At 35.6% G+C, this 27,415-nt stretch overlaps 2 protein-coding genes across 5 annotated transcripts in view; one reads left to right on the forward strand and one right to left on the reverse strand.

Annotated features, from left to right (window-relative positions):
- PIGN (phosphatidylinositol glycan anchor biosynthesis class N) overlaps nucleotides 1-13,977 on the reverse strand; it is an 88,459-nt gene extending 74,482 nt beyond the window's left edge. Inside the window, exons 1-6 of the mRNA XM_045527386.1 lie at nucleotides 13,709-13,977; nucleotides 9,257-9,395; nucleotides 8,097-8,349; nucleotides 6,056-6,177; nucleotides 5,508-5,606; nucleotides 3,203-3,309 (exon numbers count right to left, since the gene is read on the reverse strand). Of these exons, the coding sequence (XP_045383342.1) occupies nucleotides 3,203-3,309; nucleotides 5,508-5,606; nucleotides 6,056-6,177; nucleotides 8,097-8,317 (549 nt within the window). The 5' untranslated portion in view covers nucleotides 8,318-8,349; nucleotides 9,257-9,395; nucleotides 13,709-13,977. The remainder of the gene's footprint in view (nucleotides 1-3,202; nucleotides 3,310-5,507; nucleotides 5,607-6,055; nucleotides 6,178-8,096; nucleotides 8,350-9,256; nucleotides 9,396-13,708) is intronic.
- A 125-nt stretch (nucleotides 13,978-14,102) lies between these two features.
- Nucleotides 14,103-27,415, forward strand: part of RELCH (RAB11 binding and LisH domain, coiled-coil and HEAT repeat containing) — a 103,051-nt gene continuing 89,738 nt past the window's right edge. For all 4 annotated transcript variants that reach the window (XM_045528065.1, XM_045528064.1, XM_045528066.1 and 1 more), the window contains exon 1: nucleotides 14,103-14,892. In XM_045528065.1, coding sequence (XP_045384021.1) covers nucleotides 14,364-14,892 — 529 coding nt within the window. In that variant the 5' untranslated portion in view covers nucleotides 14,103-14,363. The remainder of the gene's footprint in view (nucleotides 14,893-27,415) is intronic.

The following is a 27,415-nucleotide window of genomic DNA, read 5'->3' on the forward strand; positions in this document are numbered from 1 at the left end:
TTGTCCTCAAGACCTTTCAACACAGTCTTTGCTATCAGTTCAGACATCTATGTTTGAATAATGAGTGAGCTATTTTCTTTGTTTTAATTAGGCCAAAAAAAGATTATAGAAAGGGGATCTTGACTGCATAAAGATCTCATAATATTGTTCATCCCATAATTTAATTTAGTAAAATAAGGCAGATGGAAGAAATATTTTGGCAAGAGCCAAAAATAAAACAGTAATAATGGTAATAGTTTAAGAATGATTTATTATTTTAAATATATTCGGTGAGATCACTTCTCAGCAAGACCTGTCTACTACCACTCTAGTTTAACCATAATCTCTCGTTTAGAACACTGCAAAGAGCCTCCTCATTACTTCCTTTACCCTAGATAGAATCTGTTTTTTACACTGTGTGACAGAAAAACATCTAGTTAATAAAATACAGTTTAAAAATTATTATATCAATTTCACAATGATAAACTGGATTCATAAATCTCTTCTAAGACAAATGATTCACCTTGTACTCACATAAACATGAACATGTATGCAAGTACCTATGAAGAGTACTTTTAAATTATTTAAAATAAGTTCAACAAGCTATTCTAAGATATCTTTGTTGTTTATGTAAATGTCTATAATTATAGTAGATGTTAGCTTTTAATAGCAAGAGATGTTTAACTTTTCCACAAAAGTCTGAAACATTTCAGTATTTTTCAAATAATTCTTATTATAAATGTTAAAAAAAAATACAAATGGTACCATTAGAGAAACTAGCTCTTCAAGAATAGAAATCAATTTTTTAAAATAACATGAAAAAAACTGAGCAACTGACGAGTTAAGGTCAGAATTTGTTCTATGACTAGTAAAAAATATTCTGCTATGAGGCCGGCCTGGCTCACGCCTGTAATCCTAGCCCTCTGGGAGGCCGAGGCGGTGGATCGCTCGAGGTCAGGAGTTCAAGACCAGCCTGAGCAAGACCCCGTCTCTACTAAAAATAGAAATAAAAAAAAATTATCTGGACAACTAAAAATATATATAGAAAAAATTAGCCGGGCATGGTGGCACATGCCTGTAGTCCCAGCTACTCGGGAGGCTGAGGCAGTAGGATCGCTTAAGTCCAGGAGTTTGAGGTTGCTGTGAGCTAGGCTGACGCCACGGCACTCACTCTAGCCCAGGCAACAAAGTGAGACTGTGTCTCAAAAAAAAAAAAAAAAAAATTCTGCTATGTAAAAAGTGCTATTTTTTCATATATGGACATACAATCTAGGAAGCTATAAAATACTAATCTTGCAGAGATCAATCTCTCATTGTTAGATTCTCATTTTTAAAAGATGATCTTCTGGATATAAGAGGTGAAATATACTCCTAGTTTCTTTTCCTCTAATGCTCAGTATACTTATGCCTACCAGCTCCCACTTTTTCACAGTCTCTTTGCTTTCAAACAACTCATTCATTTCTGTACCCAACTAATATTTCTTATGTATCATCGGAGACTGCTAAATGCATTCTTCTCTTTTCCCTTAGCAAAAACCTTTGATCTTATGGGACATGGCAATACTCAAAACCTACACATTTCCCATCCTTTCTTGAAGCTAGACATGCCTTTATGGTTGTAGCCAATGAGCTTTAAGTCAAACATTTCAATCAAAAAGCTATGTGGACCTAAGGCTCTTTGAAATAAATGTAATTCAGTAAGAGAGAAGGTCCTTTTTGATTCCACATACTGTTGGCTTAAAACACTGAAATGATGGCTGGAAATCTAGCATTATCTTGGATCATGAGATAACCTTGAAAATAAATCTCATGCTCCGAGGATAGAGGAGAACTTTAGGAGACTGGGTCTTGACATTGTAGAACCACTATAGCATCCAGAACTGCATCAGTCCCTGGTTGTCTATTCTGGCATTATCTTTGCTAAGATAGAAACAAACTTTTAAGCCATATTTTTTTTCTATTGCACAGAGCTGAACTTAATCAAAGTTGATACATATACCTATGTACCAAACAATTCCTTGACAGGAGTTTAGAATTAACAATGTGAAAAAGTCAGTATCTCTGCCAACAGGATATATATAGGTTTGAAGGAGAATATGCCAATGCATCAATTATAGCACAGCATAATGAAGTATTAAGGAAATATAGAGGAGGGTTATTTAAGTCGAACTGAAAGTAGGGTAAAGCAAAGGAAAGTCAAAGACCTAATGAAAGAGATGATGCAAGAACTGCATTTTTAAAAAGTGAATAGATTCAACATGCATGAATCTTTGAGGATATTATACTAAGTGAGATAAGCCAGTCACAAAAAAGACAAATAATGTATGATTCCACTTATCATGATATGAGGTACCTAAAGTAGTCAAATGCATAGGAACAGAAAGTAGAATGGTGGTTGCCAAGGGTTGTGGGGAGGGAGAATGAGGAGTTATTGTTTAATGTATACAGGGTTTCAGTTTTGCAAGTTGAAAAAGTTCTAGAGATTGGTTGCACAACATTGTGAATATACTTAACAGTACTGAATTACAGATGCTCCTTGACTTACGATGAGGTTATGTTCCAATAACCCATTCTAAGTTATATCTTAGAATATAAGATATTCTATCCTATCTATATTCTTGATATATCTTGATATTATATTGAAAATACCTGAAGTCAAAAATGGATTTAATACACCAACCTAATGAACGGCATAGCTTAGCCTATTATAATGACTATAACGTGTTTTTCCTTTTCTAATCTGCTTATCTAATTTTTCTTTAAAGGACAAAATTTTTTAAAACATTATCTACTTTGTTATTATAAATGTATTAATATTACATTTGAACAGCATTTTTCAGCAGGCTTTCGCACATTTCACATAGTCTACTACTGCAGGAGACTGGTTCTATAGTCAATGATAGATCAAAATTTACCTATGATGATTCACCAAACTAGAAATGGAATGTAGGTTTCCTAAATCCTAATCTAGTGCTACATTTACTATCAGAAACACAGAATTCTAAAAGGTTATTTTTTTAATTATTTTTTTAAAACTTCTATTAATTTATTCTAGACTACATAATTTCTTATAATTCAGTCTTTTTAAAATAGTGGGCTATAATACAGAACTTTCAAGATCATCCAAACAGAAAAAACTTAAGATACATTTACTAAGAAATCAGTTCCCAGTACTTCAGGTAAAAATATGCGTTTTTTACATTAACCATTCAATAGCACGCACCTTAACATTATCAAAAACCCAACTATCCAGTTTTGTTGCATCATGGGCACCAAAATCCTCTTTTTTTGCATCATAACTATGTGTATAAACGTGGTCTCCACTGGCACCTGAAAAGGAAATTTGGGAAACATAAATTTTTTATAAATCTTTTTTAAACTATCACAAAATATAGCCATTTAAAGATTTTTGTAAGCAACCAGAATTTTTCACAAAGCACTGTGTGTTATGACAAGGAAGTGAAAGGTGGGAGGAATAATTAACATTTATTTATTTTATGTGACATGGACCATACTATGTACTTTAATATATTCTATTGCTTTTTGTCCTCACAATAACAATCTTAATTTTACAGATACATTACATGTAAGTTTAATTAACTTGCCAAAGTCACAATTCTAATAAGCAATAAAACAAAAATAAACACCAAAGTTTGTCTCCTTTTAAGGATTAAACTATTAGGCCAGGCGTGGTGGCTCACGCCTGTAATCCTAGCACTCTGGGAGGCCGAGGCGGGTGGATCCCTCAAGGTCAGGAGTTCGAGACCAGCCTGGGCAAGAGTGAGACCCCATCTCTACTACAAATAGAAAGAAATTATCTGGACAACTAAAAATATATATAGAAAAAATTAGCCGGGCGTGGTGGCGCATGCCTGTAGTCCCAGCTACTCAGGAGGCTGAGGCAGTAGGATCACTTAAGCCCAGGAGTTTGAGGTTGCTGTGAGCTAGGCTGATGCCACCGCACTCACTCTAGCCAGGGCAATAAAGCGACACTCTGTCTCAAAAAAAAAAAAAAAAAAAGGATTAAACTATTAGAAAAAAATGTGTGCCTCTTAAGATGTTACAATCTAAAACAGATGAATTCAGAAGGGGCCATTTCTAAATAAAAAATAATAAACAAATAAAGTAGATGAAGATACGTGATATATAAACCTTCCTAAAGTAATAAGAAAATTCCAGTATGTTACTTCTCTTATTCATAGACTCTGCATATTTTTCTCAATATAAAAAAATAAATATTGCTTATTGTCAAATAGTTTGAAGGGGTCAACGAATATATCAATCTTACATATTTGCAAGATTTTATTAAAAATCTAATCCACTTAGTGAATTCCTGGGTTGGATAGCCTCTTGTAGGTAATAAGGAAGAGATATAGTAATGACAATCTCTATAACATCAATTCAGCTCTGATGACTTTATTCCACTGCTCAGCCATTCTACTACTTCTCACATCCCAAATAAAAAGATCTGAGTGGGCTTGTTGGTTACCATGAGAAATGGAACATTCCTATTACACTGTCTTCAATTCAGGCATTGGTCCTGTTCCATGAATTGCAGCCAGAAATAGGAAGGTTAGTTTGGCAAGCCATAGTAACTTAATCCATCCTCAACACACCAGCCCCTCAGAAAGCCAAAAGGCTTTCCAAAGAGGGAATATATAACAGAAAGCAGTTTGAGGTTTTGGGGCCTGCCCAGTATAATAATGTTCTATGAGCATTATATATAAAATTCTAATTATATATTTTGCTTTCTGAACACATAATAATCTTCAATGGTTCTAATTATTATAATTACACCTGCGGCTAAGTATAATGTTACAAAATCTTTCCATTAGTGAAATGATCAATCATTCTCCTCCCACCAAAAAGCATTTAATAACATGAAATACACCCAACTGATTTAAAAAATAATAATATATATAAATTTCTAATCAAGAGATGTCCTAATACCTGCAGAATCATGCACATAAACACAACAAATCCAAATGCCACATTCAATATATTAAACATCATATATTAATGTCATATATATAAATGCCAAAATACATAGCATATTCAATATATTAAAATAGGAATTATAAATATAAATTTTAACATTGAACATCATTATTATAATGAACTTATGTGATAAGCACTATGGTAAATGTTTCACGTGAATTATCTAATTTAATTCTAAAAACAAAACTATGAAATAATTATTATTACATTTACAAAAAGGAAAACTGAAGCTCAGAGAGGTTATTTAACTTTCCCAAGATTATAAAGCTGTTAAGTGGTAGAGCCTTATACCATTTCATTGAATCAAAAATATCTAACTATATGATATGCCAATATTTCAAGTACAACTGAGGAAAAAACTGCCAATTAAACTCATGTCTATCAATGTAATACACATTCCTATTTCAGAGATGTTAAAAAAAGGTAAAAATATGTGTCTCAAAATCAATAAATATAATAATATATAAAACACTACCATATTGATTTATCACCTATTTACTATCTAAGGAAATATAATCAATGACTCTTACCTTTGGCAAACATAGGCAAGATATCTGGGCTTCCCCAACTCCACGTGTACTTGCTTTCATTAAAAAGAGAATCAAATTCTACAGGATTTTCCTTCCATCCTTCAGGTTATTGAGGAAGAAAGCAAGCAATAACAATAGTAGTATTTACATGGTGAAATAAGCCAAGAACAAAGATATTAGTCAGAAGACAAATGCAAAACTATTAATAGATTTTATGTTACATGTATCACATCAATATTTTTTAAAAACTAACAATAGATAATTTACTTCTTTCTAGAATGTAGAATCACTTTTGAACTTTGAGAGTGACATCTAGGAAAAGCATGGATCCATCCAACCATACTCTTTCAATAGCATGGGATGATGAAAGGCTAAAGCTTAATTCTGGAATCAATACCAGTGTGTGTTCATGTGAGTAAAGCACACTAAAACACTTGTCAAAAGTATCTCAAAACATACTTTTCACTTTATGATATGATTCAGTAGTAAAGAAGCACTATTTATATGACAAATTTTTCATCTAATAAAATTGTCTAAATAGACAATACCTTTGGCAACTGCACTGACATCTTCATAAAACCCTGCTATCAGGGCTACGTGACCTGGCCGAGATTCTGTTGGCACACGTGTATGAGATATCCCCCAGCTGCCTTCATGCATTATGATATTCCTAAAAGATATTTAAGGCAAATAATTAGCATAGACTATGGTTAAATACTCTCATAAGGCTTTAAGAAAAAATAAGATTATTACAAAAGGAATCAAAACCAAAAAAGTGAGCCGCAACTGAAGAAGGAAAGGAATCTTTCAAATCCTAGCTGAGCCCAGTACAAGCCCCCACCAGCTGAAAGCAGTAGCATGAATGAGCCCAGGTGAGACCAACGAAGAACCACTCACCTACTGCACAAAATCATGAGACAAAATAGACCATTGTTGTTTTAAGCCACAAAGTATTGAGATGGTTTGTTACATAGAGATAACTGATACACATACAATATTATTATATTAATGTTAAATTTTAGGTGTGATGATAGTATTGTGGTTGTATGAGAGACAGTCCTTGTTCTTAAGAGATACATGCTCAAGTGGTTAGGGGTAAAGTGTCATAATCCCTTGCTTTCAAATTGTTAAAAAAAAAATAATTAAAACTAGGGGTATGCACATGTGCACAACCATGTGTGTGTGCAGGCGCATGTGTGTGTGTGTTTGTATAGTTGAAAATTTCTTAAAATATTAAGGAGAGGAGAAATGGTTACCCTCCTAATTTGGAGATAAATTCCTAAATTTGATATTAAGACAGGCAAAAAGTTTCTTTTGCTAAAATGTATCAACATTATTTAACTGGTAACAGTGATTTGCAAAATTTGGGGAATAAGGCAAACCACCAGTGATACCATTACAGGTAAAAGGCCAGCAAAGCAACAAGTTATAAAACAGTGAATGCATAAATAACATTTTTTAAGATAAACACTTGACTCTCAATATATTCTGAAGAAAAATATTCATAAGTATTGGTATATTTTCTATTAATATTGATTTACCTTATAATAGAAGCAATTTTGATAAAATATATACATAATAAGAAAATGGTTTGAAAACCATTGGACCAGATGTTAAGGAAGAAATATTCTTTAACTTCTTGAGTTATATAATGAAAACTGGACTTGAAAGGGAAGTGGTAACAAAGAAATTTGGATATTTCTATTTAAAATTGTTAGTTTATATCATATTTTCTAAAAATTAAACCTTTCAAAAACAAGTTTAGAACAAGGTATAAGATTCCTGAAATTGTAAATGTATAATGACATACAAGACAAAATATATTAACTGTTTGAGCCCTTGGCCCACAGCATTTCCTTTACTAAGACCAAAAGTGCTACCAGAAAAGCTCAAGTTTTCCTTCACAACCAGTAATTTTAAATTGAATTTTATTTCTCTCTTTTCTTTGGCAACTAGGAAATTCACTCAAATATTTTAATTATTCATAGGAATTTATGTTACACATTTTTATGTACTGTACTTAACCCTAGTTTGATCTTATTTTCCCACTAATATTTCCCTGTTGACCTGAGTTGCTCATTTATTTATTTTTATCCTTTAGTATATTATGCATTTCTATGAGCCACCATAAAAAGGAATGAAATAATGTCTCTTCATCTTATGTGAAGTATCTCAGGAATGGAAAAACAAACACCACATGTACTCTCTAATAATTGGGAGCTAGATGATGGGCACACACAGGCACAAAGAGAATGTAAAGGCCAGTGGAATCCAAGAAGTGGGGAAGGTGGAAGGGGTTGAGGGGTAAAAACCTACACATAGGTTACAACGAACACTATTCAGGTGATGGGCACACAAGAAGCCCTGACTTAAGCATTACACAAGGTATACATGTAACAAAAACATTTTTACCCCCTTAAATTTTGAAATTAAAAAAAAAAGAGAAAGGCAAATGTATAAGCACCCTACTCTCTTTCTCATCATCACCCCGGTGCCCCCTGTGAGATAAACAGTAAGATATTTTGCTGTTTACTTAAGCTCAGGATAACATTTGTAAGAGACGTCTCTGTATCTGTTGACATGTCTTACCTAATAAATGGTGCTCTAGAGTTTCCATTTTCATCTAATTCATACAATGCATCTGCTCGGAGGCCATCAGCAACAAAGAGCACTAATCTTCTTGCCGGAGGAGGCAATGGTGTAAAGTGAGGAGTCATTCCATGAACCAAAGGAGATGTAAAATAAATGTCAAAGATGGAGGCGAAGAACACAAAATGTACTAGCAGTCCCAAAGTAAAGAACAGCAGCATGTCCAGTGCAACTAATTAATCTTCCAGAAAAACTGAAAAAGAGAATAAAATTAAACTGGGGTAAATCTTAATGCAATCATATGTATTTTCACATATTTTGATGACTACATGTAGACTGAACATAAATTTTTAAATGTTATATAACTCATTTTCATTTACTGTGGTAACAATAAGCATTATTTAATAATGAGAGATAATATGAAATGAAATATGTGATGAAGTACACCCTAGCAAAAAGAAAAAGTTCAAGTATAATAAGTACTTAGGTCAAATAACTATTATAATAAATTCATGCATATATTAAGCTTATAAAAATTAACATAGAACCAAAGAACAAAGAATTAAATCAGTCCTAAAAAGAGTTAGGGTTCAGTCAAATCAAATCCTATATGAAACAGAAAATATAACCCATGTTAATCTGCTATTCTTGAAATTTTAAATTATTTAAATTACTTCTAATTATTTAAATGTCTGTGAGTTGATTTTTTATTTTTTTTACTTTAGTAATCAGCTCAGGGGTCTGCTGTCTGTCTTGACTATCACCAAACTGAGCAAGAAACATACATACTATCCACTTGGTTGAATCATATGAAGCAAGTTAAAGTTCATCTGTGCTTCAGAAAATTTGTACTCATTATGGGAACATTATCCATTCAATAAAAATGTTCTACGCACATACTAGGTATATAATTGTGTGCTGGGGTACTACAGAGAACAGCAAGAAGACATAGTCACAAATCTGATGTGCTTACAAATACTTAAAGAAGAAAACCTAGGCAATGCGAAACATTCAAATAATACTTTAACACTGTCTGCCATTAAACTGCCAAGATCAAAGTGAACATAGGAGTACTTTTCAAGCCAGTCTGTAATTTGCTTTTGTTGGTGAATCTCTGTAGATTAAGGAAAAAAAAAAAAAAGTACTGTAACTTGTCTTACTTGTAATGTAACTGCATTAGTTACATATAGTGACTCTGGGCTGAAAAACACCACAGACGAAGCAATTTTAATTACAGACACATCTTATTCTTCCTGGAGTGAAGAATCACATCAAGGAAAGAAAGAATGCAAAAATACCCTGCAAAAACAAATGAAACATTACAAAAAACACTTATCAAAGTCAAACAGATCATAAAAAATATATTTATAATAGAGCAAAAAGTCAAATTACAGGCCATTTATCTTCTGAGAGAACCAAGAGTCAACTAAATATCAAAGATATTCCACAAAGTATAAAAATTCCTTACTGAGTAAATGCTATTTTGCGATCTAAGGCAACATTCTCAGAGTTAATGTTTGCTTGCTTTCTAGTATACATGAGCTTCAACAAATACAGTTGCTTTCAAACAATTTTGTTTTAAGAGCATTTGGGGGAGGGGTGATTACTTAAAATTACCTCATAGAATATGATGGAGAATAAATGCACAAGTATTTATATTCTAAATTTACCCACCAGGTTTACCATCATCTGTTCAAAAACAGCTAGCTTTTAAGGAACAAATATATTTACATTCAAAAGTGCAAGGTCTCTGTAAGGCTACTAATTGTCTCACTTCGCCCAGGACTAAGGAGGTTCCTGGAACATAAGACTTTCCATCTGAGGGGCTTTTTAAAATTGTTATAAAATTCATATAACATTTACCATTTTAGCTATTTTTAAATATACTAAGTTCAGTAGTGTTAACTATGCTCACACTGTTGCGCAACCGATCTCCAGAACTTTTTCATCTTACAATGCTTAGATGATCATTAGCATTTTCTAGCAACAAAGTATTTTTAAATTAAGGTTTGTGCATTGTTTTTTTAAACAATGCTATTGTACACTCTTAATAGGCCGTAGTATAGTATAAACGTAACTTTTATATTCACTGGGAAACCCAAAAATTCATTGGCTTGCTTTATTGTGGTGGTCTGGATTTGAAGCTGCAATATCTCTGAAGTATGTTTGTATCTCCAAGACCCAGTTTAAATGTCCCCTCTTCAGATGGTTGTCCGACCATGCTATCAAAAAGGATCCTCACATATCTTTATCATTCAATTGCAATGCACAAATAGGTCTCCCCATATCACTCTAACCTCTCTCTCACACTTTTCTTGCTGTGTAGTCACAGTATTACTCTTTTGTTTTGCTTTTTTCAAAATGCAAATCCGAACATCTCTCTCCATCCTAATCAACACTAAAATCTTTCACGTGACTGACAAGGCCTTGCATGGGCTAGTCTCTCCCTCCTTTCCTAACCTCACAGAACTCCCCCTTGCTTTAGGTATCTCACCTTGCTTCTTTTATTTCAAGTATCCCATGCTTGTCATTGCTGTAGGACCTTCATAGGTACAATTCCTTTCCAAAGAATGCACTTCCAACCTATCCTGCCCCTCTTTTACCCTATCGTCTCCTAACATCTCCTTTCAAGCTTTACTTCCTCAGGGAATATACAGGCTAAGTCAGAAGCCAAAACTTTTACTTTGGTTTGTAATTACATAGCTACATCTTTGACTATTTGGATTAATGTCTGTCTCTGACACTTCACCATAATTCTGTGACAGCAGGACAGGGCATCTTCAGCACCAATCACAGTCCTACACACTTTGAAACTTAACATGTAAGTAAATTATTTAGGATTATCATTTCACAGGTAAATGCAATATGTACTACAGCCACTAGAGGCTGCCTTGCTACTCGTTTTGTTTCTCCGGAACAAGACCTGTAAAGATTGAAAATATTTAAAAACAAACAAACAAAAAACCACTTTTTATGCTAAAGTAACTTACTATACATAAAATTGCAGTGATTTCAAATCAACATTCACAAACTACTTATTTTACTATTGCCAAATACATGTGTATCAATCATTACTTAATATTTCTCTTTAAAGAGAATCACATTTTATTCAGATTTATTGAAAAAGAAAAGTTTGTTTGCCATAGTTGAATTGCTTGGAAACCTCCAAAATACATGCATAACTATCAAAATTTTTAAAAAATTTATCCATGCAACAAAAAAGTTATCTAGCTTATACCTGTGGAACCTTTACTACACACTGAAAAACAATAAAACATTAGATATTACTAAAGCTTCAATGTTACTTATGATTATTTTAAGACTAATAAAGCCAAAAGTAATTTTTTAAATACTAAAATGAGTGACACGCTTGGAAGAAAAGCCTTCTTTTACATTTTCATTATTAAGGTAAAAACTTTAAAGACTATCTTTATTATTCAGATGAAACATCAGCTAAAAAGGCCTAGATTAATGAAAATCTTTCTAAGTAGAAAGGAAATTTCCCAAAACTATTAATAATAAATTATGATAAGTAGAGATCAGCAATTATTAATATTCTAGAGTGTGCTACTTCTTACACATTTTTAATTGATACCAAACCTCTATGTATTGTGGAAAAGAAAAGTACCTACTGGGAAGACTGGAAAGTTGATTTGTTATGGGCTTACAAGATCACACACACACTCCATGGTTATAGGATAGAAAGTAGAAGGAAACTACAGATTTATATACGAAGTCAGTCATGGAAGAACTTCTACATCCAATTTCTTACAACTCTGTGAGGAAACATTTTAAATCTATTTTAAACTTGCATTTTAGAACTCAGACCCTAAAGTAAAGATACTGCCTTTCAGCTCTACTGACTCAATTGCTTTTTCAGGCTTTGCTAAAACAGTTGCTAAAACAGTTGATATTTGTTTTATTTTTTAAAACCTGTCAAATATTCTCAATATATAGTAATATTTCTTTAATCAATAACTGATCAGAGTAACAACAGTCACTATGTACCAAGTACCAGGGACTGGGACACAATTCTGTGACACCTTTGTCAAAATCACCTTTGACAGATGAATGCAAGTCAGGCTGAGAGAAGTTAGGTAATTTTTTCAAGGTCTCACAATAAGTAACTGGTAGAATTGGAATTTGAATGTAGGCTTTTCTGATAAGCACAATCCTCTCCAGGAACCCAAAGTGCACAAACAGTCCACTTCTAATCATGTCTTTCCCATGCCATTCATTTCTCTATTCCAGAAATTAGTTCCATTTTTAATTTCTCTGGAAAACTGAATTACATAAGGATCAGCAATCCCTTTTGCTACGAAATATGCAACAGCATATAGTATTGGTCATTCTGATACTATTTTCCTAATATTGGGGATTTTTTTTTCATGTTTTTCTTTAATATATGGCACAGAAAAACATTGACCATTAAAACATCAGGAGCTAATGTACCTTGGAAAGTACTTTAAAATTATAGTACTGACACTATTTTGAAAAAAAATTCTGCAGCAAAAACAAAATTTAAAAACTCAAAGTTTCATTCAAATGAAAATTTTAGTTTACTGAGCCTGGGTAAGCTGAAATTAAAGCCTACACTTAACCGTTGGCATACCTTTACATGGAAACCAATAACCTGAGCTAAGGATATATAAGAATGCTCTATTTTAATTTTTCCACAGAGTTAAAAGAGATACTTTACTGCTTCAATGTAATATGTCACTTACCTAATAGTCATAATTACTGCTGCCTATTGGGAGCCGTACAGTAAAAAAAGAAATCTAAAAGCTGCAAAAGTGGCAATTTGCGTGTGAAGAAAATATTATAGAAGCTATGGAGAAGAGCAGTCTAATAGTATTGACTGCAAAATATTCCCTTTACCACCTCAGAGTGTAATCAAGGAATGACATAAAAGATAAATGTTGATCTTCTAAACTTAGGAGTATACTTATTTTATGTGCTAACACCTAATAAAGGAAACCCAACTTTAAAATAGTTAAGTTCCACAATCAAACCTCGAATCTAAATGAACGAGTCAGGTTGCAAGGCATAGTGGTAAAAGAATTAGTTTTGTACACAGGAGAAATGACGTCAACTCCTTTGAATACTTACTAGTGCAGTTGATTCGGCCAGGATATTAAAACTTTCTAGGCTTAAGTTTACTATTTTTCTATTGGTGGGTCAGCATTTGACGTTTTCAAGGGTCCCTGTTGTGTAAATCCTAAGTGTTTATTGAGCACCTAATAGTGTGTTGTCCAAATCGAAGGTGTTCACAGATCCAGGTAAATCCAAACCTCTGTTTCATTTTCCGTTTAGCGTCCCCGTCTCCCACCCTTACCCTTTTACACAATTAACTCCGGGGCGGGAGGACGCGCTGAGCTGCAAGAAGTCGGTGCTGCAGCTAGGCCCCGAAGTGAGCAAGCACACGGCAGGGAAGGGAAGGAGAAGTCACATTCTAACTACTGCACTGGGCACTTGCTACACGCGCGGAGCAAATGTCACCCACTGGCAGCCGTGAGAAAAAGTGAAGCGCTCTGAGGGAGCAGGGCGTCCGCGGGCGAGAGGCCATAGTTCCCGTGCCGCCGCACCTCAGCGCACCGGTCCCTGAACTTTACCTGGGGCTTCTCCGGGTCAGGCCTGATCTCGGTAACGAGTCCTCCTCAGCGCGAAGGCAGGACCCAATGCCATTAAAGCTCTTGAGCAGGGTTCCTGTGTTCCCCTGAAACGACAGCCAGGAAGGATGTCCCTAACCCACCACCACAACTACCTCTCAACCACGGAACGCCCCTGACATCTCTCCGGCCGCAGCTACTCTCGCGATAATTCTGGGGCCAGTCCCCCATAACTCCAATCCCCGCCCTCCTCCTCTGGCCAATAATGGAGGAATTGTGGGCGGGGTTTTGCGTTTGAGCGGAGAGCGCGGCCTTCCGTCTCTGCTATCTGGAACAGAGAATGGGCGGGGCTGAGGTGGGCAGGGGCGGGGCTGAGGCGGGGAGATGGGCCGGGCACGCACCAATTCTCGCGAGAGTGGTGACCAGGAAGACGCCTGCAGAGCCCGGCTGCTGGTGCAGCAGCGGCTGAGGCGGCAGGTGCTGCTGCATCCCGACCTCCTGCCTCCGAGCCTACGCCTGATCTCTGGGGGGGGGGAAGGCGGGACGTGGTCAGGCCCAGGCTGTGGAGGTGCGCTGTGTCCACTGAGGCTTAGGAGGGAATCAGGCTGCGGCCTGTCAGAGCCAGTCAGGGAGGCGCCCACACTCCTGACAGGATAAGATGGCGGCGATGGCGCCTGGAGGTAGTGGCAGTGGTGGCGGCGGCGTGAATCCGTTCCTCAGCGATTCGGACGAGGACGAGGACGAGGTAGCGGCGACAGAGGAGCGGCGGGCAGTACTTCGTCTGAGTGCCGGGGGTGGCCTAGATCCTGGCTCTGCAGGCTCGCTATCGCCACAGGATCCTGTGGCCTTGGGAAGCGGCGCTCGGCCAGGGATCCCCGGGGAGACGTCGGCTGGTGCGGTGGCCCTGGGGAGCACCGGGGAGACCCCTGCCCGATTGTCAATTGATGCGATCGCGGCTCAGCTGTTGCGCGATCAATACTTGCTGACCGCCTTGGAGCTGCACACGGAGCTATTAGAGAGCGGCCGCGAGTTGCCTCGGCTGCGCGACTACTTCTCCAATCCAGGCAACTTCGAGAGGCAGAGTGGGACCCCGCCAGGGATCGGGGCACCAGGCGTCCCTGGAGCAGCCGGCATTGGAGGCGTTGGAGGTCGGGAACCGAGTACAGCGTCGGGCGGGGGACAGCTCAGTAAGTGGACGCAGCCTGTCACATTCCCGCAGGGTTGTTGGGATTGTAAGGAGTTACTGTGGGGCAGAGGGGTATTTCCGGGTGGGTACTGAGTATAGGGACGCTTTAGGGAGCGAGAGTTTGAGGGTGCGGGGTGTCTTTTGCGGTGGAGGCAAAAGGATCCCGCAGTGACTTCTCTCTGCCCGCCTCCAACCCTTGGCTGGGGTTGCGCTTGTTCCTGGCTCCCCTGTTGGTGTCGGTTATCTATAAAATACCTAGAGTTTCTAGTTTACTGTCTATTACCGAACTCCAGAAGGCTCCCTTGTAAACTGGTTTATTGCTTTAAGCATTTTTCCTTTTTCTCCAATTACCTGAATCACACTACCAGGAAATAGTGTTTCTTAAACTGCCCGTAGTAATTCTGAGACTCAAAGTCGAGAGAGAATAGGAAATGCTTCTCTCTCCGCAAAGTCAGATGCACTGAAGACCGTTTGTTTTGGGGACGACTTTCTCACCCCAAAATTGGGTTTTCTACTACATAAAATTTGTTCTGTTTAAATAATGTCGATGTAATTCATTTTCAATGCCTTGATTTAAGTAGTATTCAAAATTACGGGAAATCCAAGGAGCAGTGTAGGCAGGTTCTGACTGCAGTCTATGTCATTGTCCTACTACCTTACTGGCTTTTTTCTCTGCATAAGATAGTTTACTTTTTTATCTCGTTATAATCATTTTTAGCAGCATAGAATAATCGCTTACCCCATTCATCATATATTTATTAATAAGCGTTTCTTATGGCTTGAAAACTTGCTATCAAGAATGTACTGTATATAGGATTCCCAGTGTCCTCCCTTTGGGAGATATCTTATTTTCCCTTACTCATGTATGAGATGTTTTTGTGTGCTACATGAAGCCATCTAGAATTTGGCCTCATATGTTAATTCTGTATTAACATGTTAATGTAGAGTTTTATTACTGTAGCCTAATTGAATTGTGTGTGTGTGTGTGTGTGTGTGTGTCTTTACTTTTGAATGGTGTCAGAGACTTAAATTGCCAAACTTAGATGAAGTGAAGTGCAAAGAGTGCATTTTCTATCAAGGTAAATCATAAGCACATTTCCCTCTTGGATATGGTATTTTCTTAATAGGTACAAATTCCCTACTCAGTATGTAAGAGATTTTCTCATTGCTGACCTGTAATACTTATAAAATGTGACAAAGAGCAGTGTCACAAAGTTGTTTGTGATGGTTATGGCTTTTTAAAAACAGAATTCTAAATTATCAAACTATCAGATTTTCACCTGACAAGCTCTAGCTCAAGTATCACATGTGTAACTGCTTTCCACACTCTCCCAACTTAGGTAATTGCTTGTTTCTTTCCTTGTACTACTTGTTTTTTTTTTGTTTTGTTTTGTTTTGTTTTTTTTGAGACAGAGTCTTATTCTGTTGCCCCGGCTAGAGTGAGTGCTGCAGCGTCAGCCTAGCTCACAGCAACCTCAAACTCCTGGGCTCAAGCGATCCTTCTGCCTCAGCCTCCTGAGTAGCTGGGACTACAGGCATGTGCCACCATGCCCGGCTAATTTTTTCTCTACATATTTTTAGCTGTCCATATAATTTCTTTCTATTTTTTTTTATTTTAGTAGAGACGGGGTCTCGCTCTTGCTCAGGCTGGTCTCGAACTCCTGAGCTCAAACAATCCGCCCGCCTCGGCCTCCCAGAGTGCTAGGATTACAGGCGTGAGCCACCGCGCCCGGCCCCTTGTACTACTTTCAAACTGCCATCATAGCCTTTAGCCCTTTTGTATTTGCTTTGTTGACAATATAACTTTTCTCCATAGTCAGTTCTTCAGAGACATCTTTACAATAAATTCCTCAACTTTGCATAATCCCTGGCCTATTGTTGAACATAACTGAATTGTATCTGCTTATACTTTCAACCGTGTTAATTACAATGAAATGAGTTACTCCTTCATAACTTTATTCATTTAATTTTAAAGAATTTCCTTACATTTTCAGCCTGCCTTATTATGACTTTATATTACTGTTTATAGTAAAAATTTACCCTTATAAGCTTTTTATTGAAAGAATTATAATTTAGACTCATTAAATAATTTAGCATTGTTTTAGAGTAAAAATGTACTTCTAAATGCCTTTGCATTACACATTTTTTAGTTTCCTAAAATAACTTAAGTCCTGTGACCAAAAATCACAATTAAATATTCATGTGCACCTGTGCTTTTCTCTTACCCTCATTTAAGTACTGGAGAGAGATGTGTCACATTCCAGCAGGGCTATTGGGATTATAAGAAGTTACTGTGGGGCAGAGGGGCATTTCTGGGTGGGTACTGAGTATAGGGACGTTTTAGGGAGCTAGAGTTTTGGGGTGGGGGGTGTCTTTTGTGGTGGAAGCAAAAGGATCCTGCAGTGAGTTCTTTCTGCCAGCCTCCAACCTTTGGTTGGTGTTGTACTTGCTCCTGGCTCCCCTGTTGGTGTCGGTTATCTATAAAATACCTAGAGTTTCTAGTTTACTGGCTATTACAGAACTCCAGAAGGCTCCCTTGTAAACTGGTTTATTGCTTTAAGCATTTTTCCTTTTTTTCTAGTTACCTGAATCACATTACCAGGAAATGTGTGTGTGTGTGTGTGTGTGTGTGTGTGTGTGTGTGTGTGTGTGTGTGTGTGTATGAGTGTATGAAAGTTTTTGTATTTTTAGTTAATACAAAGCAAGAAAATAAGGGGAAAAACATCAAAATTATCCATAGTCCCAGCAGTGGTATTTACTTTTCCTGTCTTAAATGGTATTTCCCTTTCCTGCATTTTCTATTCATATATTTTAAAAAGCAAAAATTGGTATAAACTGTTTAACATGGTTTTATGTTATTTGACAGGCACTATACTTTTTACCGACAACTTTGAGATAAAATTTGCATACAATAAATGCACACATTTTAAGTGTACAGTTTGGTGAGTTTTGAAAAATTAATCACTACCAGTTACAATATGGAATATTTTTATTATCCCCAAAATTTCTTTACTCTTTGCACTCAATATCCTTACTCCCATCTAGATCCCCACTGATCACTTAGAACAGGATTTCTCAACCTGCATTTGGGCATTGTTGACATTTTGGGCCTGACAGTTCTTTGCCATGGCAAAAAGAACACATGATAGTTCTTTTAATATACTGCCCTGTATATTAAAGAATGTTTAACAGCATCCCTGGCCTCAACCCACTAGATGCCAGTAGCAATCACCTCCACTCCATGGCACCCCAATTGTGACAACCAAAAATGTCTCCAGCATTGTCTGGGGAGGAGGAAGAAAAATTTCCCTAGTTCAGAACCACTTCCACGAATAAGTTTTACCTGTTCTAAGATTTCATATAAATGGAAATCATGGAGCTTATATTTTTTGTGTGTCTAGCTTCTTTTGCTCAGCATGTTTTTGAATTTCATACTTTTTTTGTATATTAGTAGGTCATTCCTTTTGGTTTTTAGCCCTTCATCTGTTGTTAGACATTTGTGTTTTTTCCCAATTTGAGGTTGTTATGAATAAAGCTGCCATGAACATGTTTATACAAATTTTGCATGATGTATTTTCATTTTCATTTTCATCTTCTAAAAAGATACATACAGAAGAATCTAAACAATGATTGTTCCTGCAGAGGACTGCTGATTAGGAGATGGAAACTGGGACTTTTCATGTGTGCCCTTTTATATTTTACCACATATCATGTCTTAGGTGGTGGGACTGGGATTCCAACCCAGATCACTGACTTCAGAGTCTATGCTCTTTGCATTACACCACAACTACTTTATGTCTGCTTTAGCAAAAGTTCTCAGGTCATTTCAAAATATGATCAGGCAAAGTATCTTAATAACTCAGAGTATGTCTTACTTACTCAGTCAGAGTAGCCAGTCTTGATGCAGAAGGCAAGCCAGGTAGTATAAAATTGATCATTTAAAAAATATTCAAAGTGATAAACCATAGCACCACACTAAGGCAGAGGTGAATGATCTGCCTGAAGCATCAGTTGATTTCATCAAGGTGGCCATGCTGCACAGCATTAAACTTAAATCAAAATTAAGATATTCACATCCTACATGCAATTGTAGGATATCTGAGCTATACAGAGTCCAGGATCGACTAAACCTTACCTGAGAGCCAAATGTAGTCATCACTTATTATTCTGCATGAAATAATCTAACAAAGCCAAATTAGCTTGTACTCTTTCAATCTTGAAGGTTTGCTGTGAGATTACCCCAGAGTTTCTGGTCTACTCATGTAGTCTGACTAAGCCTGAAGGAAGAGTAGAATACATTTTCAATCATGGGTGTAGCCTTCTTCCAGATTGTCTCAAGTATTATGTCAAAAATCCTCAGCAGTCAGAAATTATGTTCAATTGTTTTTGAAACCAGCTGATCCTGTTGTAGGTGGATAAAATTGCTCAAGGTAATGTCATCAAATTTTTTGTTATTTCTAACCATCTATCAGTTGCTGCCTCAGTTCAGACCTTTAGCTCACATGTGTACCATCAGTTTTGGCCTCATCCTGTGGCTTTAATCTCTTCATCCATTCTTACTCTTTTGATTTTTAAAAGGTATTCATTCATGTCACTCCAGCCAAAACCTTTTAAATATTAATAAAATTGCTTCCTCCCGTCCAAAGCAACTTTTTCAAACCTTTTTTTAATTAGCAAAAGCTACATATTACAGAAAAAGAGAATTTATAAATTTTCTTGAACTAGGGATTTTAATTTTTTTCTATTTTTGCATAGTATATTTGTAAAAGTATTAAACTGACTAAAATATTTAATTATGGGTATGTATGATAAAGTTCTCCCTCTAATTTGGCTTCTTCCTGCCTTTTCAACCATGCTGTCCATATGTGAAAACTTTTGATCTACTCACATTGTTTCCTGGTCCTTTGAATGTGCCTTGTATTTTCTTAACCCTGTTCCTGGTACTTTTGTCCATATTATTTTTCCTTCTCTTGGAATGCCTGTCCTGTGTTCCTTCTTTTCTTTTTTCTATATCCTGTGCATTCTTAAAGGAAGGTCCTATTTATGTGCTTTCCTTTCCTTGAAGCTTCTCCAGCCAATAATGATCTCTAATTCTCTCAACCTGTAGTATTTTTTTGTCTGTTCCACTTATGGAAATTAATTATATATAGACTTGTGAATTTATATGTATTTCTAATTAGCCCTAATGGTATTATTGAAATCTTTGTGTGTTACTGTTTTAGCTGTCTAGATTTTTTTTAACATGTTAGCTCATATGTCTTATATGTCTTTGTCCTCTTTCACACCTGGCACAAATGTCAAAAGTAGACAATTTATAAATGTTTAATTAACATGAGCATAGAGAAGAGACCATGTTAATTTTTTATCAATGTACAATGTTTAATATTGTGCCAGCATACAAGCTTTCACTAAATGTTGAAGTTATGTTAAAGAAATGATCTTTAGGTAGTAGTGTCCTATAAATGTATAAGTTTGGAATATTTCCATGTGAAAATTAACCTTTTTCTTTATAGTGTATTTCCTTAAATCTGCCTAAACAAGATTAAGTCAAGGCTGCTATTTCTGAGGCCATTTACAGTGTCAAATCCAACTTACCTGGAATCTAGGAGATCAGAACCTGTTAATATACTCTTACATGTTATATTATGCAAGAGAACTACTAGTTTAGAGTACTGGCTTTCCTGTCAGATTGCATGAATTCATATTTCTTTTCCACCACTCCCTACTTACATAACTGTGCATAAGCTGTTTCCTTTACAGTAAAATGCAGATGATAATGACTCTTGTTGCACAAGGTTGTTATGAAGGTTAAATAGGGTTATCTATGTAAAGATCTGGCACAGAATAAATGGTCAAAAATAATGTTAATAATAATTACTCTTGTTATTATTAGTAGTAATCATGCTCTTTACCTAACATCCTTATATATGGCAAAATCATCTGGCATTATAGAAATTTTAACTCAAGTAAATACTTTATCAATAAAGTTTAAGTGTTTAAATCTCTTCCTAAGTTTAAATCTTTTGACTTTGAAGTTTAGCTTGTTATGAAATCTTGTGATAGAGAAAAGATATGGACTGCAGACTATTCCTAGCTTGCTCATAGATTAATTTTTTAACCTTTATCATTAAGTGATGTGATTATATTATTGTTATCTGTGTACATAATTTAATTCCAGTGGCTTATAAGCTTATTTAAGGCAAGGACAAAGTTTTGTTGAATTTTGTCTTTATTCTTCTCCTCATGGGTTAGTAAATATTAACTGAATAAAAACATAGCTTTAGTTTTTTCCTCTAAAAATGAGGAGGTTGGAGTGTCTTTCAGGTTACTTCTAGCTCTCAAATATATTGCAAATAGGGGCCAGTGAAAAATGAGCCCCAGCAATGGAGAAGAATCTAGAGGATTAGAAAATACATATATGAGTTTTTAAATGAATAGAAGTAAAAGGCTCTCTCCCACTTTTATTTATGTATATGTATTTTAGGAAAGATGTCTAGATCTTGGTATATCCAGAAATCAGCCTTTTTCCTCTGGTTTCCGTGTTTGTTCTCAAGTGTTGCAAATCCTTTCTCTCTTTATCACCAAGGTTATTGCTATATCTAGGCATTCCAAATAATTCCAAAATTGACCTTGAGTAGTAGGAAGCAGAGTACCTTTATAGTTTTACTCTGGCATTCATAAATACATTGCTCACATAAAAAAATTGTTCATTAGTGTTGAATACAATTTCATTATTTCCAAAATAGAAAATTTATAGTTAGTCTTATTCCTTTTAGCTTTCATATTTTAGAGTAGCTTTATAGGTTCTCCTTGGACATGTATCTCTGAGATCCTTAAGTGGGTAACATTAAAACGTTTATATACAACCTCAGGTTAAATATAATTTATGGTAAATTTGTTATTAGTAATATCTTTACATTTATTGATATATGTGTGTGTGTGCACGTGTGTACACACATGTTTTTTTTTTGAGAGGCAGAGTCTCACTGTGTTCCTCGGGCTGTAGTACAGTGGTATAATCATAGCTCACTGTAACCTCAAATTTACGGGCTTAAGCAATCCTCTGGCCTCAGCCTCCACATAGCTAAGACTATAGGCACATGCCACCAAGCCCAGCTAATTTTCAAAGTTTTTTGTAGAGACAGAGTCTTGCTCTGTGGCCCAGGCTAGTCTGGAACTCCTGGCCTCAAGCAATCCTCCTACCTCGGCCTCCCAAAGTGCTGGGATTATAGGCATGAGCCACCACACCTGGCCAGAATTTATATATTGTTATGTATTTCTTTCTATTTTATTTGTCTTGACAGGATTTTTTAGGTGTGGTTCAATAAGTCATCTTTACTGAAAGAATTGTAATTTTAAGCTATCTGCTGATTCCCCCCCCCCCATTTAATTGTGAATTGGGTACTTTCATGATTTTTTAATTATGAAGTACCCATATGAAAGTATATATTAAATGTATTAATAACTATGGGGAGAAAATACCAAAATTACAAACAAAAAATTTTAAACTCTACAGAGAAGAGTATATAGTGAAAAATTTACATTCTACTCCTCAGAGCCAATTACTATTAACAACTTACTGTATATGCTTACAAAAATATTTAATGCAGGTGTGAGTATGCACAAACATGTTTACATGGACTTACATATCTATGTTCTTTTAAAAAATTATACTTTGATACTTTACTATACCTTTCTGTCAGTGACTTGGTACACTAGTTGTTCAATAAATAGTAAATTGAATTAACCAATACTTTTATCAGGCAGCAGGTGGTCGATTTTTCTGATGCATTTGGTTCTTAAAATGTGATGTAATTTTCAAGGATTTGAGACTAATTTTTTTAGCTATAGTAAAAGTGCATTCTTTCATCAGTACTAAAATATTAAATAGAAATACTTATAAAATCAATCTGCATATCTTATAGTCACACTGTGCATAATGGATTTAGTTCTCAGACATGATAAAACTTATGAAGAGGTTTTACTAGTTTGCCAACTATTATGAAAGTACCAAACTATTAGTTTCTGAGTTATAAAGTGAGTTATTAAGAAGTTAAGTTACACAACAAGCATCCTGGTATTTGAAGAAATGTTCATAGTTAAAATACTTCACATTAGAATGTGGTAACTTCTTTCTTAATAAAAGGTTAATTAAATGCTTCTCTGGATATAAAAAGTGATATGTGTAGAATTTCACTTAGTTCACCTAATAGGGATACATAGGTAAGTGTTACGTTGATAATGACATGGCCCAGTTTGAAGAGTCAACCATTTAAATTATTGGCATGTACTAATTGTTTTAAAAGGAGTTGGGAGAGCCCAGTGTAGAGTTTAAATCTATAACTTGCATTGATTTGTCAGGATTGTGCTTTTTGAACACAAATAATCCATTCCCTTAGGTATATCACTAAGTATCACTAAGTACAGTATAAAGTAAAATGGTTTCATAAAAGCATTGACAAAGCCGTTAATCTGTCCCTTTTTTGCATTAGCTAGATGTGTCACCCTTAAAAAGTTCTACATGTATAAAATTTAACATAGAAGCAGATAAATTGTCCTTCCTGGTCCTTTACAACCTAGCTAGCCTCAGCAGTCATGATTTGCCTGCACCTTGGTAGTGTCTATACATTATATTAACAACTGTGCTGTTCATACACAATGTGTCTATACTTTGAATTCTTCACCCACTTATTTGTTCTTTACCTCTGCCTGGAATGCCTTTCCCCCATTTGTTGACTTAGTGGACATCTGCTTTTTAGGGGTCAGTTTAAAATGTTTTCTGGCGGGGCATGGAGGCTCCACACCTGTAATCCTAGCACTTTGGGAGGCCAAGGCAGGGAGGATCGATGAGGCTAGGAGTTCAAGACCAGCCTGGGATGTAGCAAGACCCCATCTCTACAAAATATTAAAAAATTAGCCAGGCATGGTGGCATGTGCCCATAATCCTAACTACTTAGGAGACTGAAGCAGGAGGAGCACTTGAGCCCATGAGTTTGAAATTGCAGTGAGCTAGGATTGTGCCACTGCACTCAAGTCTGGGTGACAGAGCAAGACCCTGTCTCAAAAAATAAATTAATTAAAAAAAAATGTTTTCTGATTGAAGCCTTCCCATGGCTCCCATAGAATCTGAAAGTCACTGATAGTGAACTTGGATCTAAGAAGCAAGTTTAATGACTAGTACTAAATGATCCCATAGGGATTTCTTATCCATTTAAAACAAAACTGCATCACAGGGATCTAATAAGAATTGAGATATTTTTATATAAATTAAATTTCCCTTTTTCCCTGACTTTTCTGCATAGTACTTGGTCATCTTCTGGCATACTATATTTTTGTCATTTTGAAAGGTTATTTTTCTGATACAGAATTTGGGTTGCGGTTTTCTCTCATTGCACTGTAAAGATGTTCCATTTTTAATTAATAGCATTATCAAGATAAAATTTGAATGCCTTCAAATTCACTCATTTGGAGTGTACAGTTCATTGGTTTTTAGTGTATTTACAGAATTGTGTAACCATCACCTAATCTACTTTGAAAGTATATTCATAGCTCCCCCAAAAATCTCTTACCCATTAACAGGCACCCTATTCACCCCCTATCCGCCAGCCCTAGGAAACCACTAATCTCTGTAGAGATTCCGTAGAGATAGACTTTCTATCTTTATAGATTTGCCTATTCTGTACATTTTATATAGATGCAAATCATACAATGTGTGTTTTTTTGTGACTGGCTGCTTTGCCTTAGTGTAATGTTTTCAAGGTTCATCCATTGCTACAGCACATTTCATCCATTGTTATAGCACATATCATTAGTATTTCAGTGCTTTTTATTGCTGAATAACATTCCATTGTATTGATATATATACCACATTTTATTTCTCCATTTATCAGTAGATAAACATTGGTTGTTTATACTCTTTTGCCAGTGTAAATAATGCTTCTACAAACAATCGTGTACAAGATTTTGTGTGGACGTATATTTTCATTTCTCTTGGGTAGAAATAGAATTGCTAGATCCTATCATAATTTTGTAACCTTTTAAGGAATTGTGAAACCGTTTTCCAAAGTGGCTGTACCATTTTACATCCCCACTAGTTAGATGTGAGGGTTCCAATTTCTCCACACCCTCGCCAACACTTGTGTTGTCTTTTTATTAATGTGACAAATAATTCATCTACCATAAATCACCCTTTTAAAGTGTACAATTTGGTAGTTTTCAGTGTATTTACAAAATCCGGAACTATCACCACTCTCTAATTCCAGAACATTGTCATCACCCCAGAAGAAACCCTGTACCTATTAGCAATCACTACCCATTCTCCTCTACTGCCAACTAATATTCTACTTTGTATTTCTGTAGATTTGCTTATTCTAGACATATGATGTAAATGGTCATACAACCATACACTGTGGGCTTTTGTGTCTGGCCTCTTAGCATAATGTTTTCAAGGTTCACTTATGATGTACCATGTATGAGTACTTCCTTTTCTATAGTAGAATAATATTTTATTGTATGGATATACCACATTTTATCTATTCATCATTTGATGGACGTTTGGTTTGTTTGTACTTTGTCACCACTGTGAATAAAGCTGTTAACGTTTATAAACAGTTTTTGTGTGAACATGTTTCCATTTCTCTTGGGTATATAGCTAGGAATGGAATTGCTCAGCCACATGGTAAATCTATTTTAACTTTTTGAGGAACTGCCAAACTCCCAAAGTGGCTGTTCTGTTTAACATTTGGACCAGCAATGTGTGAGGGTTTCAGTTTCTCCATTATCTCTGCAACACGTATCTTTCTGATTATAGCTGTCTGGTGGGTTTGAAGTGGTACCCCACTGTGGTTTGATTTTCATTCCTTTAATGAGTATCATTTCCCTTTGAAAATCTTTCCTTGTGCTCATTGGCTATTTCTATATCTTCTTTGGAAAAATGTCTGTTTAAATTTTTTACCCATTTTAAAGATGTACTGTCTTTTTTATTGAGATGTAAGAATTCTTTATATCTTGTAGATAGGTTCCTTATCAGATATGTGATTTGCAGACATTTCTCCCATTCTGTATATTGTGTTTTCAATACCTTGATGGTGACTTTTGAAGCAAAAAATGTTTCAATTTTGATGAAACCCAGTTTATCAATTCATTTGTTTATCATTTGTGTTAGTTTCCTATGGCTACTGTTAAAAAAATTACCAAAAATGCAGTAGCTTAAAGCAACACAAATTTATTATCTTTATGGTTCTATACTTCAGAAATCTAAAATGAGTCTCACGTTGGGCTAAATGCGCTGAAAGCAAAGCAGTGGCAGTTCTGTGGGTTTTAGGTTCTAGGGGGAAGCCATTTCCAGGTTCTAGAGGCTGCCTGAATTCCTTGGCTCACGTTTCCTCCTGAATTCCTCCTCCTTCCACATTTGCCATGTAAGGTAACAGTCATAGATTCTAAGGATTCGGATGTGGACATCTGTGAAAGGCCATTTTTCTGCCTACCACATGGCTTATTCTTTTGTATTCTAAGAAATCATTGTCTAATCCAAGGCCATGAAGATTTGCTTCTACTTTTCTTTCCTACTAAAAGTTTTATGATTTTCACTGTTACATTTGGGTCTATGACCAACTTTTGCTGTCTGGTCTAATTTCCCTTTTTTGCATGTAGATATCGAGTTGTCCCAACACAATTTGTTGAAAAAACTTCTTATCTCTGTTGAAATGTCTTGGTACTTTTTTTAAAAACCACCTGACCCTAAATGTAAGGGCTTATTGCTAGACTCTAAATTCTATTGAATTGATCTATATCCTTTTGCCAGTATTGTGCTACCTTGATTACTGTGGCTTTGTATTAAGCATCAGTCTTTCATCCTTATTCTTTTTCAAGATTATTTTGGCTATTCTGAGACTGTTTTGTTTGCTTGTTTCCATTAGTTTTAGAATCAAGTTCTAAATTTCTGCAAAGAAAAAGAGAGAAAGACAGTTTGGATTTTGATAGGGATTGCATTCAATCTAAAGATTAATTGTGGAATATTGCTATCCTGACATGGATCTTCTGATCCTTGAGCTTAGGATGTCTTTCCACTTATTTAGATCATCTTTCATTTCTTTTAACAATGCTTTGTCATTCACTGTATAATTTTTGCACTTTTTTGTTAAATTTGTTCTTAAGTATTTTTTCTTTTTAATGTTATTGGAAATGAAACTTTTCTTAATTTTAATTTTGGATTGGTCATTGCTAATGTATAAAACCCTGATTGATTTTTGTGTATTGGTTTTGTATTCTACAACCTTGAAAAACTTGCTTAATAGGTCTAGTTGATTTTTAGTGGATTCTTTAGAGTTTCTTATATAAAATCATGTCATCTGTGAATAGAAATAGTTTTGCTTCTTCCTTCCTAATCTGGATGCCTTCAGTTTCATGTTTTTTAATGAGAAAGCAGTAGTCACTCAAATCATTGTTTCCCTATATGAATGTATTGCTTTGCTTTGTCTGCTTTTAATATTTTTTCTTCATTTTTGGCTTTCAGCAATTTGATT

Source organism: Lemur catta, chromosome 16 (assembly GCF_020740605.2).
Source record: "Lemur catta isolate mLemCat1 chromosome 16, mLemCat1.pri, whole genome shotgun sequence".
Taxonomy (NCBI): Eukaryota; Metazoa; Chordata; class Mammalia; order Primates; family Lemuridae; genus Lemur; species Lemur catta.